This window comes from Solea solea, chromosome 17 (assembly GCF_958295425.1).
Source record: "Solea solea chromosome 17, fSolSol10.1, whole genome shotgun sequence".
Lineage (NCBI taxonomy): Eukaryota > Metazoa > Chordata > Actinopteri > Pleuronectiformes > Soleidae > Solea > Solea solea.
In genome coordinates, this window is record NC_081150.1 from 15,605,579 (window position 1) to 15,621,254 (window position 15,676).

The 15,676-nt window shown below is 42.6% G+C and overlaps 1 protein-coding gene across 4 annotated transcripts in view; it reads left to right on the forward strand.

Moving 5' to 3' along the window:
- The first annotated feature begins 543 nt into the window (after positions 1–543).
- The window catches only part of si:dkey-174m14.3 (uncharacterized protein LOC563117 homolog), a 31,096-nt gene continuing 15,963 nt past the window's right edge, over positions 544–15,676 (forward strand). The window contains exons 1-2 of one of the 4 annotated variants that reach the window (XM_058613200.1): positions 544–1,159; positions 5,845–5,882. In XM_058613200.1, the coding sequence (XP_058469183.1) occupies positions 875–1,159; positions 5,845–5,882 (323 nt within the window). In that variant the 5' untranslated portion in view covers positions 544–874. The other 3 variants (XM_058613201.1, XM_058613203.1, XM_058613202.1) reach the window with 3 other exon arrangements.

Here is a 15,676-nt window from a genome sequence, read left to right on the forward strand (position 1 = left end):
AAGGAGGCCATCTGTTCAGCCTGGAGTGAAAAGTATTGGATCTCTTCTGGGTCAGGCTTGCACAATAATGACACGGGATTGGGGTAGAACTCGTCGAAATCCGAGCTGTCCACTGGACCATGGATCATCCGCTAGTTGCAGCAATTAAACTGGGAACAAACTCACACGAACACTCAAAGCAATGGATGGGACAGGAAGCGCAGTCTGCTTCCTCTCCCAGAGAAGAAGATTACAGAAAGATAGGGCCCTCTTTCCCACATTTAACGGTCGTCAGGTCTGGCTGGAGGAGCTGACAGGCCCTACCTTTAGCCAGCCATCAGCCCCCAGCCAGCCATCGACCCCCAGCAGCCCAGGCAGTAGCAGCAGGAGGAGCAGCAGTGAAGGTACAGGCAGTGTGAACAGCTGGAGCTCGGGAGTGACCTGCCTCCTGTACAGCTCAATCAAGAGACAGAGCCAGGAAGCTTTTCAAACTCGACTCAGGGAGGAGAGAAGGCGGGGGAAGCTTACATCATGCCCCTCCAGAGGGCTTCATGGCAGAGTTGATCCACGGGCCGGGCAGGGAGGAGGAAACGGCCATAGAAGTCCTCACCCATGGCCAGAGAGAGGTGAACTATGTCAGGGGAGGAGCCCAGCGTGGACTCACACAAGCGTTCAAAGTGTACATCGTCCACAGAGCCCGTTTGAGGGTAAGATTGAAGCCAAACTGAAGTTTTCACAGTTCCTGGATGAGGTGACGTCCAACGTGCTCGAACCAAACTGCCTGCGGGCATTTGGGAGGCCGGTTTCACCCTCCAGCTCCTCCACCACGAACCCAAATCAGCCTGAAGGAACGATCCAAGTGGTGACTCAGTGGAGTCCCAGGCTGACCAACCCAATGGCCCAAAACAAGCCCCAAGAGGAGCAGACTCCCCCCGAGCTGACACAGAAAACATATCTGGAGACAGACATTGACACTGTGAGGACCAACGATGAGCAGCAGCGGGACCAGGAGACACGAGCAGACACAAGACCTCGGCTGGAGGTGGATGAGAAAAGTGTGATCCCACCTCCTCCACAGTTCTGTCAAGGGTTTGACGTGAGGAGTTCCTTCACGGAGTCTTATCGTGACTTCTCCAGGCACCCGTACAGATCTGCCTCTCTGCCGCGGGGCGTCAACATGGTGAGGGATGAAAGTTTAACCTATCGCTTACCAGGCCTCAGTCTGAACATATGTTACGATTGGACCGGAAATTGTTCCTCTCAGTCTGAAGTGGTGTCAGAAGAAATAAATAAGTCTTTGGGTGACACTGAACTGAGGTTTTTTGAACATTTTTGGGTCTGAGGCCACCATTAGATTTGTAGTTTGTAAATTCTTAGAACAGCTTTGACAGGATAAAGTGTCAAGTTTTTACTCTTTTCATGTAGAGAAAGGTCTATTAGGCCAGGCTTGATCATTACATACACGTGTTGCATGAGTTTAATCTCACTGACAGCTTGTTGATAATTAAGACCAACTTTTAGTCACATCATTCCAATCTAAAGGCCAACAGTCACAGAATTTGACAAAGCTGGTGGTGCCCTAAGACCAATACTGTACAGTATATGGTTTGGTATTATTATTTAGTACTTTAAGAAAAATAAGAAGCAGAACAAGATATAACAGTGGTACAACTGGTACCAGGTTTTTTTTTTTTTTGGTACCTGCTCTGGCGAAGGTTCCAAGCGAGCTGAGCCGATACTAAAATGTGACGTCGACAGACTGCCCGGCCACTGATTGGTCAGAGAGTGTCGTCACGAGCGCGACGTCCGACACAGGAATCAAACCCAACAATGGCGAACTCTCTGAAAACTAATGCTAATCTCCAACATTTAGCAAAGGAAATGTGTAAAATCTCAATATTTAACAGGAGGAGTCTGGTGATTTTTAGTCCAGTGACTGTGTGAGACAGAGTTCCCAATCTTAATCCTAATCTTTGTAATGAACTAATTCTAATGATTCCGTGCAACGAAACCGACTGCTATGCTCGTCACTAGTTTGTGTGTTTGTGTCGCGTATAAAGCGACACCACGGCAGTTCCGCGCAGCTGTGCTGTCACGTCCACGTTGAGGAGGTTACTATAGTCGTGGGAAATGATGTGACTGATACCAAAACCAAAACTCTATCATGGAAAAGTGCCAAATGTCAGCTGGGATCGGCTCCAGCTCCCCGCCGTGATCCTTTAAAGGAAAAGCAATGTAGAAAATGGATTTACAGTTGCTGCTTTCAAATCCCAGTATGTAACACCATAAAGTTTTTATATGTCCTTTAGGTCGTATCAGGCCACCATCTCCTCTGCAGCTCTAACCGTTAGAGCACGTTTTGAAATGGAAGAGTGTTAGCAGAGAAATCCTCTGTTTGTCTCACATTTAGCTGTACAAAGCTGGACTTTATTACACTTATTTATTATTTCCTGGAATGAAAAAGTGCCCTTTTCCTTCAGAAAACCACTTGTACTCTACGGTTTCTCCCTTAAGACGAAAACAAACCATCTGTTGTTGTTGTTTTCCACGTGAATCCACCTTCACGAGGCGTGTAAAGTGACCCCTCTGATTCACACAGACACACACAGACACGCTGCCGAGCCACAAGTTCACGTCGACACAAAAAGTGTGTGAGTCAGAGCCGGAGCTCGGCTCCATGCTGACCGGCAGTGAGCGGATTTCTTATTTATTTATCTTTTTTGTTCATGTGTGCATGTGCTCATTAGCTTTCTACCCATCAGCAGCTTCTCCACTCACACAACATGACCCCAAACAATACATGTCATTTACTGAGTCAGCCCACTCGCTCGCTTTTATTGTGCGGCGTTCATCATCTCCTCCACTTGAGACACAACGTTGTTAAAATGGCTGCGGATGCAAATAACTCACTCGAAAGGTTGTTTTCATCATGGAAAAGCAAAAGCTGTGGTCCCCCCCCCCCCCCCAGACCTTTCAGGCCGTAAGCAGTGTGTGCATGTCACATGATTGAACACTCAATTAGTGGCGAATGAATGTGTTTGCCGCCTCAGCAACACGCGGCGCTCATCTCTGTTTGTAGTTCCCTGGACATTATGAAGCGTCTCTAGACCAACTGTTCCTCGCCGAGTCTTGATTCACAGTCTCTCTCTCTCTCTCTCTCTCTCTCTCTCTCTCTCTCTCTCTCTCTCTCTCTCTCTCTCTCTCTCTCTCTCTCTCTCCCTGTGTGGAAAAATACCTGACAAAACAAGCCCGACGCGTCTCTGAAGTCGGGAAACCGCTTCCGTTTTAATAATAAAGGAAGAAGATCACATTCCCTTAATTTATTGTCTGATTAAAATTCAGCCTTTGCCGTCACCTTAGCAACTGCTTGAAAAATAGGTGGGTGGTGTGGGTGCTGGGAGCCAGGCATGTGAGCCTGTTGGTGTTCATCGCAGTGTAGTGTGTGAGAGTCTGTGTGTGTAAGTTTCATGTCCTCAGAAGAGTCCTTGCAGTAACAAAACATTCTTCACAGGCACATGACCTTCTGCTGTGCAAGAAACTCAGTTTGTGAATCCCCGCTCTTTTTAAATTCCCTTTCACATGATGTTTATACTCTTAATTCATCACTCCTGTATGTAAACATGGACGTATAGTTTCCCAGTTGCGTTAGATTAACCTGACCTCTTAAAACCTGTGGTTTTAAAACCTCCTTAAAGGAATACGTCACCGATTTGGATTTAGCTTTGTATTACTAGAATAGGATTAGTATTTTTGTATTGGTATTTAGTATTCCTTTAAGAATTGGGATTTTAAGAGGTTTTAAAACCCATTTAAGTTCACAGACATCACCTGCAACCAGGCGATGCTAGCTGTCGACCACAATGGTGTCCATTAGGGCTTGGTATGTATTCAAAAATGTTTGATACTATAAAAATATCAATATCTGGACTTTTATACCGATTCCCAAATTATATATTTTTTTCAATGCCAATTTTTATTAAATCCATTTTAACAAAGAAATAACAATAACATTATTTAGTTTGAATTTTCTCATATTTTTTCTTATTATAAATATAAATGTATTCTTTTTTATTTCGTTTTTACTTTTTGTTTGTAAAATGTGTTCATTTTAATTAGTTTTTAAAGCAGGTTTGCTAGTTTTTTTTATGTTTTTATATTTTGGGAATGCTAATTTTTTGTTTAGTTTTTTATTAGTTTTAGTGTTTTTTAAACTTTCAGTTCACGAAAAGGTTTTCGTTTTTTTGTATTTCCTATAATGAACGTGGTTTGAGACAGCCAATCACGAGCATTGTTAGCTCTTGGTCTAACAGTATACTGCATGCTTATTGGCTTATTGCAGTTTAGAGACTTTATGTCCCTTTTTTTTCATTGCTCATGTGTAGAGTTGCATATCTTTAGATCATCAATGTGCTGCCACAATGCAGTTCCTTCTGTGAGCACACGGGGCTCTAATCTGCAATGGGGCGCTTCATCGGAAACAGTGGGAGACTCATAATAATCCCTGACAGAGTGTGGTGAACGTGTAACCTTTGACAATAAAGTTAAACACAAACTAAAACTGTGAAGAAAACTGCTACAGAAAATGATGACACCACAAAAGTACTAAGGGTCAATACACAGCATAAGGGTTGTGCATCCTGTAAATGTTCTATTGCTGAAGACCGCATCCTATTCCCTATAGGCGTCACTTTTCCCAACAAGTGTTTACATGAAAAATAAGTACATACATTGAAATACAATGAAACATTAAGGAATAGACTAGTGAAACTAACCCAAATTAGCATTTTAAAGTATGGACATTTTTTGCTGTTTTGTGAAAGTCTGGCATGAGTCAAGGGACCATACGTTTGGGCAGAGAGTGTCCCAAAGATGGCCTGGAACAGCCTGGAACAGCCTGGAACAGCTCTTGTTGTGATTAGGTGCTTGGAATGGCTAACAAGTGATGACTCAATGACCTGAGGAGGAGATTTGTAGAATAGTGGACATGGAGGTTAGTCATGTAACTTTTTCCTTTGGAGTATAATTCGAAAAGATAAGTCTATAGGTCGTCAGTGTTAAAGGGGATAAAAGTGGAGTATGGATTGTGTCTCGGCCTGGATGCCACAGCACACTCACGTCAGCACCCTCAATGTGAATGAAGACAATAAACTCACAGGATGATACATAATTCATTGTACTCAGCAGCGGCAGCAGCAGCAGCTCTTGTGTGAAACGTTTCTTCCAAATAGCCTGAGATGTAAGACTCAACAGATTGAACCACCTGTTCCCCCTCCTCACCTCCCCCCTCATCTCCCCCCCCCCCCCCTGTTTCCTCATCTCCACCATCCCTCCTCCTCTTCCTCTCCCCCCCACTCTCTCTTCACTCCCTTTCTCCGATACAGCACCTCGACAGGGATATTGAGTTGCTGCTAGTGTCCCTCATGGGGGGGCTCGCCGTGTATATCTGCAGTCTGGCTGCAATGGAGGTTTCCTCCCTCCCTCCCTCCTTCATTCCTTCTTTCACCCCTCTCTCTCTCCCCTCCCCACTCATTCTCTCCTCACACACTCTTGGCATGATATGATTGTTCTCTTCTCACCTCGAGTAAGCGTACATGTAGACAGCCTGGGCGCAGTCTGATGAGCGTTGCATGGGCTCATTCACGGACACGAGTGCAAGGGAAGAGGGGGGAGGACAGGGAGAGTGAGTGAGTGAGTGAGTGAGGGGAAAAGAAACACAAACAAAAACAGAAGGGGAAATAGAGAGAGTGAGCCTGCTGAATATGTATATTTAATTTCTCTTCCTTCATGTTTGGATGCTCTTCTTCTTGGCAGCTCCTGGGCCAGTTTGACGAGTCCCTTCCATTAACATGCTGTCTTTTCCTTTAGGTGTCTGATGAGGAGATGAACAACACAGACGCTATCAGGTAAGACTCCCCCCCACCCACACCCATACCCAGCCATACAACACCACCTTCCCCTTCCTCTCTCTTTCTGCAAATGTCTTTTCCAGCTCTCCATCACCACACCCCCGCAGTCTCCCTGTCTTCTTCCTTTAAGCTCCTGTCCTCCCACTCTTCCTCTCTGCCTTTCTACTCTTGCACAGTCTCTGTATCACTGCCTCCTGCTGCTGCTGCTGCTGCTGCTGCTGCTGGAGTGGCGTGGTTGTGTTGGTGGAGGAGGCAGCAGCACCAGTGTTGGTGCTGGTGGTGTGTGCATGTGCTGGGGTTTCTCTCTGAAAAGCTGGGGTAAGCCAATCCAGACAGCACACAGGAAGAGAGGGTGTTTTCTCCCGTCTCCCCACTGAGGATTTTATCTCTCGGTCTGCGGGATGAAGCTGTGCGTGCGGGAAAGGTATTTGCATTATTTTGTTTTTGGGATCACAAACGCAGGCGTGATTGTTGCCTCTCTCTCTCTCTGTGTGTGTGTGTGTGAGTGGATGTGCTCATCTGTATGTGATGTGGCTGCAGTTCATGCTCACTGTGTACTAATGCAGTGCTGAGAGGAACCGTGTGCTCCTCTGATAGTTTGTCAAAGATTAAAAACAAGAAAGAAACAAGAGAGAAAAGGGGGGGGGGGGGGGTGATGGTGTTTTTGTTTTTGCAGAACAAGGCTGAGGGGTTTGTACGCAGGAAATCTCCTGGCTTGAAATCCACTGCAGTGTATGTGGCGTTACTGTAAAAGCTTTACCTCTCTAAAGGGACAAACCTCTCTTTAAATTATAGTCTTGAATGCATTCAGGTTGCAAATATGTCAAATATTCTTCACTTGTAATACATATACATGATTCTGCATCACCTGTCGGAATGCTTTTTTTTTTTTTTTTTTTAAAAACCCCCAACAATAATTCATCAATAACTCTACATTAAAGTGCTGTTATACGTGATTCTTTCTTTGTCATTAAATGTCTTTTAATTACTTAACACATAAAAAAAAAACCCAGGTAATAACACACGTGATGCCTTCACATGCCTGCACGAACACATCTTTTAAATGAGCTCATTTACAAACCTGCGAGTGCTCACCCACTTTCCTGATTAAAGTTGAATTAGAGGGGAATTGAAGCAGCGAGACGAACATGACGAGGTGCGGGAGGAGAGCTTGTTGTCGTTTGTTTTTTTTCCTTTGCAGCTTAGTTCTTCCGTCATTGTCCTACAGTATATAGACACGTTTTAATTAACAGTGCTGCTAATGAACCCGTGTTAATCCGGCTCAGATGGAAATAGATCTGGAGCCTTGTCTTTTGTGGCTTGATTACTGATGGCGTTATTGTTATGATTTCAGGCAGATTAACAGTTTTTGTTTTTTAAAAAAGCTGAAGGAGGTTATTAATCTGACGGGGGGTTCGGTTGTCGACGCGAGGCATGAATGGCTCTCACCTCTGTGTCGCGGCTTTAATTGAATTATAGCGGCTCTGACGAGATAAGGCGGGTGGCGGGTATAGTCCTGTGTTCTTTGTTTAAGAGGAAACAAGGTCACCTGTGGCCTCCGAGGAAACTGTGATGAGGTTAAACCAGTAAGCTGGTCCTCACCCTTACTTAGAGCCCACCCACTCCCACTCCCACCTCCACCCACAGCTCATCTCCAACATGGTCTTTCTAGTCTAAATGATGAAATGTCCTGAAATCTCTTGCGCACTACCTACCTCCCTCCCTCCGTCTCTGTCTCCCTCTTTTACGTTTCATTCCCTCTCTTGGACGGGCCCCTGCATCAGAGACAGAGATGTAAAATCTTTACCCTAAGACTCGCTTGCTTGCTAAGACGCTGCTTGGATATACACGTTTCAAAGTTTTTAAAGACTCTTTTAAAGTCAGGATACTCAGGATGACCTTCTGCGCATGTGATAAAGCAATTTCATTTAAAGATGTTGGAAATGTAGAAATGAGAGAGGCACCATGTTGAACAAAACAACAACAAAGGGTGGCAGCTGCTCCTCGGATTAACAGTCCCCAAAATGATTATGTCGCTCTCAGAAAGATGGGATGGTGAAAGGTAAAAGTTTGCTGTTTGGAAATCAATCAAATCAAACACACAGTCAATGGCATTTTTCCAGGAAAAGGAATAACGCGGTCTGTTCTTTTATTTTTGACAGTGAAATATTAATCCAGTAATGACATAATTAATGACGCAGGTTAATGACTGAAATAATGGATTTTCAGTTGAAGCGATCACAATATTATAATTTACTAATATTCTGTTTAACTTTTCATATCTTTGTATTCGAACAAATCACTGAAGTTGATCTTAGACATCATTATTTAAAGTTTAGCTGGAACTTGTAGTCCTAAACTAATAGTGTACACTGTTTATGTCTTTATGCTGCTTCAGTGCTTAATGATGGAGGTCACTAATGGCACTTTTCCACTCTACAGTTATGGCACGGCATGGCCTAACTCTACGCGCTTTGCTTTGTTTTCCATTACTTCATAGCCCCTCCTCAATGTGGGCGGAGAAACTGCCGTGATGCAATTGTTACGCTAATATTTTCGACATTTCCTTGCTATATGTTGGAGATTAACGCATGTATTCAGGATTTTTAAGTCTTTTTTTAACTGATCTACAGTTCGGCATTGTTCAGTTAGATTCTTGTGTCGGACGTCGCGCTCATGACTCTTCCATTAAAGCCACTTTCTGGCCAATCAGTGGCCGGCAGTCGGTCGACGTCACATTTTAGGTTCGGCTCAGCTTGCTTGGAAGGTACTAAAGAAAGTACCAGGTACGAGGTACTATCACTAATGGAAAAACAAACAAAAAAAAACCATGCTGAGTTGAGCCGTGCTGGAACTGGGTAGTGGAAAAAGCCCCATTAAATCTCTGAAACTTTGGTTGAGTTGTGATGAACTCAGTTTCACCAGAATAACATGTTCAGAGTCATGAAATCTTGCTGTATGTGAAATGTTAGAACAGATTTGGTGGACGCACTTAGTGGCCTTCCTGCTCCGAGTAAGCCGAGACAATCAGCGTCTGCTAAATGAAGTTGCAGCCAAGACACGCTTAGCGTATCATAGCCGGGCAATTAAGAGCTGCGAATGGGTAAACAACTTGTTTGTCCGTGTCTCAGAGTATTAAAGTTCACATAGTATCACGTTCTAGCTTGCTGGCTTAATCGATACGAAAAAGCCAAAGTGTTAAAAACAACAAATTATTCTTTCTCTCTCACTCTCACTCTCACTCTCTCTCTCTCTCTCTCTCTCTCTCTCTCGAGACATGTTAGGATTTTGTCCCTGTGATTTTTGCAGGGCGACTGCAAGCAGACTTCAGGGAAACACAATGTGATGTTGTGGAGAGGGCTTCATTAACTCTGTGGACATGCCTTATCGAGCAAACACTCTTTTTTAACTCCGACTTGAACGAAACGTGAAGCAGAGCAAGCGTTGTTTTGCAAACATTAGTGTTAGTCTCTGTGGCTGGTTGAGAAAGCGGATCAACTCAAACCAGACATTCAACCACTGTATCATCCCCGTTGAGGTAGGAGTCCATTCAATGACATTTATTTTAGATGAAGTGGAGAGAGAGAGAGAGAGAGTGGAGCAACAGCAGACATGTATAGATGAGAGTGATGTGGGAAAAGTGGTGAGTCTGAAGAGGGCAGACGTTCGTTTTTAATTTGCCCGAGTGGACAGTGTTGGTGCAACTAATGCTCTGCGGTTTGCCCCGTCAGCCTCCGCCTCCCTCTCTGTCTTCTGAAGCACTGATAGCTCCTCGGAGGTTCATTAAATGTGTATAATCTTGACCCCATTATTTTTCCTTCACCTTTGCCCTCCTCAGCAGCTGTGGTCGGATTCATTCACACAGGTCAGATTTATTCCTCCTGATAATTCGCGACTGAGCCATGTGTAGTTGATACCTGAAAGGCTTCATTGCACAGTTAAAGTCTCAACTTGGACTTTTACACAGCAATATACAGTACAGGAAGTGTCGAGTAAGAGCTTTTTTGTGTTTTTACCGGGTACATGATGTGCTTCTTTCACTGCTGGCAGGAAATGGTTTGCCTATCTCAGGGAAATGTTGTCATAAATGTTTAAAAAATTCCACACGTGGGCCACTGAAGACCCACTTATACCACAAAAGACAGGGGACGTCTGTAGTTTGCGTTCATTTAACCAAAACAGAGCAAATCTACCGCGACTGGTGGGGGCAGTATAGAGTCAATAGTCCATGCAGCCAGAAAACAGAGTTTCGGATATTTTTGACGATCAGGTGAGATGACCTGTGATGGAACCTCTGAAGTTTCAAGGTTTTGTTGAAGACAGCTCAGATCCGAGGATAACTGAGACAATGCCTGACATCTGAACAGTAAGGCGTTATAGCAGGTTCTGGCGAGCAGCGTGCCAGGTCTGATACATATAGTTAGTAAGCCATGAGGTCCAGATGCCTGTTGGCCTTCGTATCTAGGGAGAGAACCTTAAAAGACGTAGATTTTCTGTTTTATCGTAACTTATGGCTGTTAATATTGTACACCAGGTCTGGTCATAAGAATATGTGAGTAATTAAACTTAAAGTTGGCTGAAGAGAGGTGGTTTTAAAGACTGAAAATGCCATAAAAAAGGAAAACAAATGTAATTTAAGTTGAACCAAATGATTAAATACAAGCTCTTTCTCTTACCTTCATTTAGCTTACCATTATATGAATAATATAAACTATAGTTGACAAACAGAGCTTATTGTGACAAAGCGTTTTTGAGAGTGGTAACGCTCCTTCTTGTCTATCTTGTAGCATGAAAATGAATAGTTGGAACATGAACTTGAACTGTTTACGAAACCATTAAACCAAACACGACCCTTTTAAATGTAAATCACGTCGGCTGCACGGCACCAAACTGTGCAGGCGTTGAAAGGAAACACAGTGGTTCCCAAACCTTTTCTGTTGGGCCCCCCTTTGGAGGAAGAAATTTCCCGGGGGCCCCGCGACATTTTTGCTTTAGCGATACAAATAACCTCAATATTGCTTTGTGAGAAAGCAATTTTCAAATAAAAATATGAAATGTGCAATTATAACTATAATAGCGTCATTTTTTAAAACAATAAATACATTTGGATAACAAAGAATACTTTACGAATATCAATCATTTGCTGTGCCATTCATTTTTTTTGTTTTAACAACACAAATGCTGTCCCCTGCCAATGTTTTGAGACACACAGAGAGGTCTTTGGTGGCATTTTCTGGTCTTGGGTTTTGGTCGTCGTGAATCATTGTTCCGTTCGGCTGATGTTGGGCTTGTTGTTAGTTGCACAGTTTTCTTTTTGCCCCTCAGAAACTTCTCTATTATCCAAACCTTGTCACCAGTGTAGGTTTTGTTGTGGTATGTCACTTTAATGAGTCCAGCTTACAGCGAGACCAAAAGTTCCGCCTGCTAAATTTTAGTTAGGACTTAACGCCCCCCCAGGGGGCCCCGCCCCACAGTTTGAAAAAGGCTGCTCTAACAGATTTTTTGTTACTTGTTTTTCTGCGATGATCCCAAGCTGGATGTTACTGATTACATATCTTTTTATATATATATATATATATATATATATATATATATATATATGCCAGTGCATTAATGGCTGTGTACGGGAAAGCTGTTAGTGCTACTGGATATTGCTTTCTATATTTTCCCTGTATAGTTGTTTTTTTTGTAAAACCTCCATTCATGCATCCCTGAGTTGAGGCTTTTTAGGATGCCTCTTGAGAATCGTGGAAGGACCAGTAAGTACATCAGTGTGTATAAAAAAAGCATGAAGCAAACACACATTCTTGTCTATCTATAGTCCTGAGGTCAATCATTGACAAGTTCTAGTCCTTTACCAAAACTTTAACCATCGCAACTACATGTCTCACATCAATCTTGACCCTAAAGGCCAATTCTAACCCTAGAAACCAAGTCTTAAACCTCAAATACTCCTCCAAGTATGGACCACTTTGTCCTCACTGTGTTTGGACTTTTAAAACCTTTATTTTCACAGCATACTTTTTACTGGAGATTCATTTAATAACAGGCATAAAAGTTTAATAAACAAAAGTGGATTCCCAAATAAAAATGTGAGGTTACTTACAACTGTGGCTTTCTTGACTTCTTCCAAAAAAAAATTAAAAGTTATATTTTTCAATATTCAAGCATGTTTTTTGACACATCATGTGGTGTTGCATTCTATGAGCATCTCTTAAAGCATTTGGGTGTTTGACCTTAAAAACTTCCCAAAGAAAAAAAAAAAAGGATTGAACCCACATCCTCAAAACTTCCAATATTTATAACAGAGAATTGCTTTACAATCCCAGCTGACAAAAGGCGGGGTACACCCTGGACAGGTCGCAAGTCCATCACAGGGCCAAACAACCATCCACTCTCACATTCACACCTACCGTCAATTTAGAGTGTCCAATTGACCTAATCCCCAAAACTGGAGAAAAAACCCATGCACACACGTGGAGAACATGCAAACTCCATGCAGTCAGTCATTTAACTTGAAATTGAAACCACAACATCATGGACATGGTAGTCAAGTGGAAAGGCACTGGAGTAACAGGATCATTCAGAATACTCGAGGTTGTGTGTTTGATCCATGAGCAATAAGTACTTTGAAGACCCCACGCCCAGAGGAAAGATTAAAAGGCTGAGAAAAAACAGTCTGACACCCAAAGTGAAGACTGAAAAGTTCAGAGAGAAGGTCTTGTTGTGAAAAGAAGGCTTGTTGTTGTTGTTGTTGCTGCTGTTGTGGGTTTGTTTATGAATGCAAGGCACCGGAGTGGGGGCAATGTCAGGTTCAAATCCTAAACACTGTCATTAGCGGTAATATCAAAACCAGTGCTGCTACAGAGGGTTAAGGAGGGGGCTGACTTCCACAGAGACAAAGTGGCGATTACAGTATGTAGTGGAAAAAAATACATAAAAAAAAAATAACTTTTTCTACCACTCTGTTGTTGGATATGCCACCCGTGCCGTTGTCGTGGGGTGTGTTAATTAACGGTGCCCTTGCTCCAGGATGCAGAGCCACTGCTGAGTACAAACTTCAACACCTGCACTTCTCACCTTTTGGCTGAAATTATGATGACATTAAAAATACAGTTTCACACATACTGGTATTATTAGTTACAGCACCAACAGCATGTGGATCTTCAAAATGTCCTCTTTTGGCTGATGGGTTCACTGTTGTGAACAAGAGTATTTCATTATGAAATAGGGACACACACACACACACACACACACACACACACACACACACACACACACAAAGACGGAGCAGCACACTGCAGGCCCAGCAGATTTGCAGAGGTGGTTCCTTTGTTGTGTCTAATCACTACCTGTCCACCCGAGCTCCACTTGTAAACAATATGTTGTGGTGGTGCGTGCGCTGTTTTTCAGCGAGTATGTTTGTGTCAGTTCTATTTTTAATGAGCTGAACCCCTTTTTAAAGGCTGCATGTGCTTCTTCTCTGTCCCATATCTCCCTGTGGTTGTTGCAGAAACATGGAAAATACAAGAACAACAGTGCTAATGCCACAATATTTATGGAAAAAAAAAAGGTGTAATTTGGAAATGATATTTCAGTCAAAACACCATGAACTTTGATTGAGATGTCTAAGCAAAAGGAAAGAGTATTGGCGTTTGCCAAGTTTACGGGAAAATTAAAAAGCACTAATAAGCTCAATAATTCAGAAATAAATTCATAATGCACAGTAATGAAAAGGAAAACTAAACCTTTTGAGTTTCAAAATGGTTTGGTTATTAGTGTTTCCTGGCTAAAGCTAACATATCTGAAAAGATGTATTACACCTGGTTAAATCAACCTACTATTCACACTATTAATATAGTCTTAATAAAACACTAATAATACTACTAAATATTGAGCTTCAGTTATGGATTTTGTGACCTTTGCAAAGAACCAAGCTAGTCAAGTAATTATTTATTCTACACTAAGCTAAATGTTGGCTTAATTTTTAAGAGACAGACATGAAGTCTTCTTATCAAAGCCTCAACAGCAAAAGCTTACCAAACTCTTCACTTTATTTTCTATTCTCACACTGTGTTGCTGTGTAAATGTGCTTATAACTTGTTGTGGACACTGTCTGCAGACCACAACTGTGTAAATGTTGTGTTTGGAGCTCAGCTGCCATATTCTTGCTAAGCTAAGCTAATGATTGCTTGATGTAGCTTGATATTTGAGAGCGAGGGAGAGAGAGAGATGAACTCTTCTTACAAAAGCCTCCACAACAAAAGCTTAACAAAATCTTAACTATTTTTTACATTTATACTCAAGAACAACATATTGTTGTGCTGTCATTTTGAACCCTAGCTGTCTGTAAACCACAACTGCGTGTTGTGTTTGGAGCTCAGCTACCACGTTGCTAAATGAAGCTAAGCTAATGGTAGCTTAACATTTAAGAGAGAGACATGACGTCTTCACGTCTAAAGCACTATTTGGACAGTATTAGTTTTACATGGGTATGTGGAGTAGAGTAATTTCACCACAGTAACTATGTAATATGCTGTAATATTAATGGCCAATTTTCACGGGATTAGAAATCAGAAAAACTGGGTCATGGAGGAAACACTTTAAAGGAAATGTTGGGTGTCAGAGGCAGTTTGAGACCATGGTGCTTAACCAGACCATTTGGGAAGAGATTTATCGAATGGTTGTAGATAAAAGTTTGCCAAAACCACCACAGACTTTTCTGACTGCCTATAGTGCAAAACGGAATGCTTATTCAAGTGCCTCCATGCTTGATAATCCGTGGAAAACTACAATATGAAGGTGTATTTACGCACATATTCACTGCTGGTCTATTCACACGGGATTAGTATTAGCTGGGGTAATTTCTCCGGACCTTTTTACCCAAAGAAAATGTGGTTGTAATCTTTATTGACATTGTCCGATAATGATTACTGACGTGGCACATTTGGACGAGATTAAAATGACTGAGAAGTTCTGGTAATAATTACTTTACACCATCTCTCCATCGAAAACTAATCCCGTCCGAATAGGGCTTAAGTCTTGGCAAGAAAAGCCTGTCAAAATCTATTCTATGAAGTAATAACATGCTTGTCTAGTATAATATATATTGTGTGTTGTAGCTTGTGGTTTCAATCTGCTGTGTTCATTTCTGTTTGCGTTTCGGGCTTGATAAAAGTTAGCCCCCATCATTTTTCTGCTCATGGTAAAATCCTTTTGGGACGGTTGTCGTCATTACACGTGTGCAGATTGCAATCAGGAGTACGACTGCTGCTGCTGCTTCTGCTGCTGCTAATGAAGTTGGTACTTGATGTGTCACTAATTAGATGCCTGCCAAACCCCCACACACAGATTTGCCCAGATATTCCTCTCAGGACACGATTGGCGTCCGTCCATTTGCTTCACCCTAACCTCAGCCTAACCACAATTCAAATATTAGCCCCAATTCCACATAAATGAGGCTTTCCCTCATTAGGACCATGCTTTTGTCACCATGAGGACTCCCAGTCCTGACAAGGTCAATGTTTATTCCAGAGAAAGGTCTTAAAGAGGGAAGTGCAGCCACATACAGAGTCATTCTGAGCTGATTATTTTCCCTGTGAGGTGGTTGAGTCATACTGTACTTGTCATTGGGCTGAGGCACTGCTGCAGAATTGCTGTTTTATTAATCTGAAGGCACTGGTCAGATTATCTGCGGGTTTTTTTACTTGCTGCTGTTGGTGCTGCTGGATGAGTCAGCCACTCGGGTTCCCCCCGCTCTGACGCTGAGGTTCAGGCCTGCGATAAGGGCT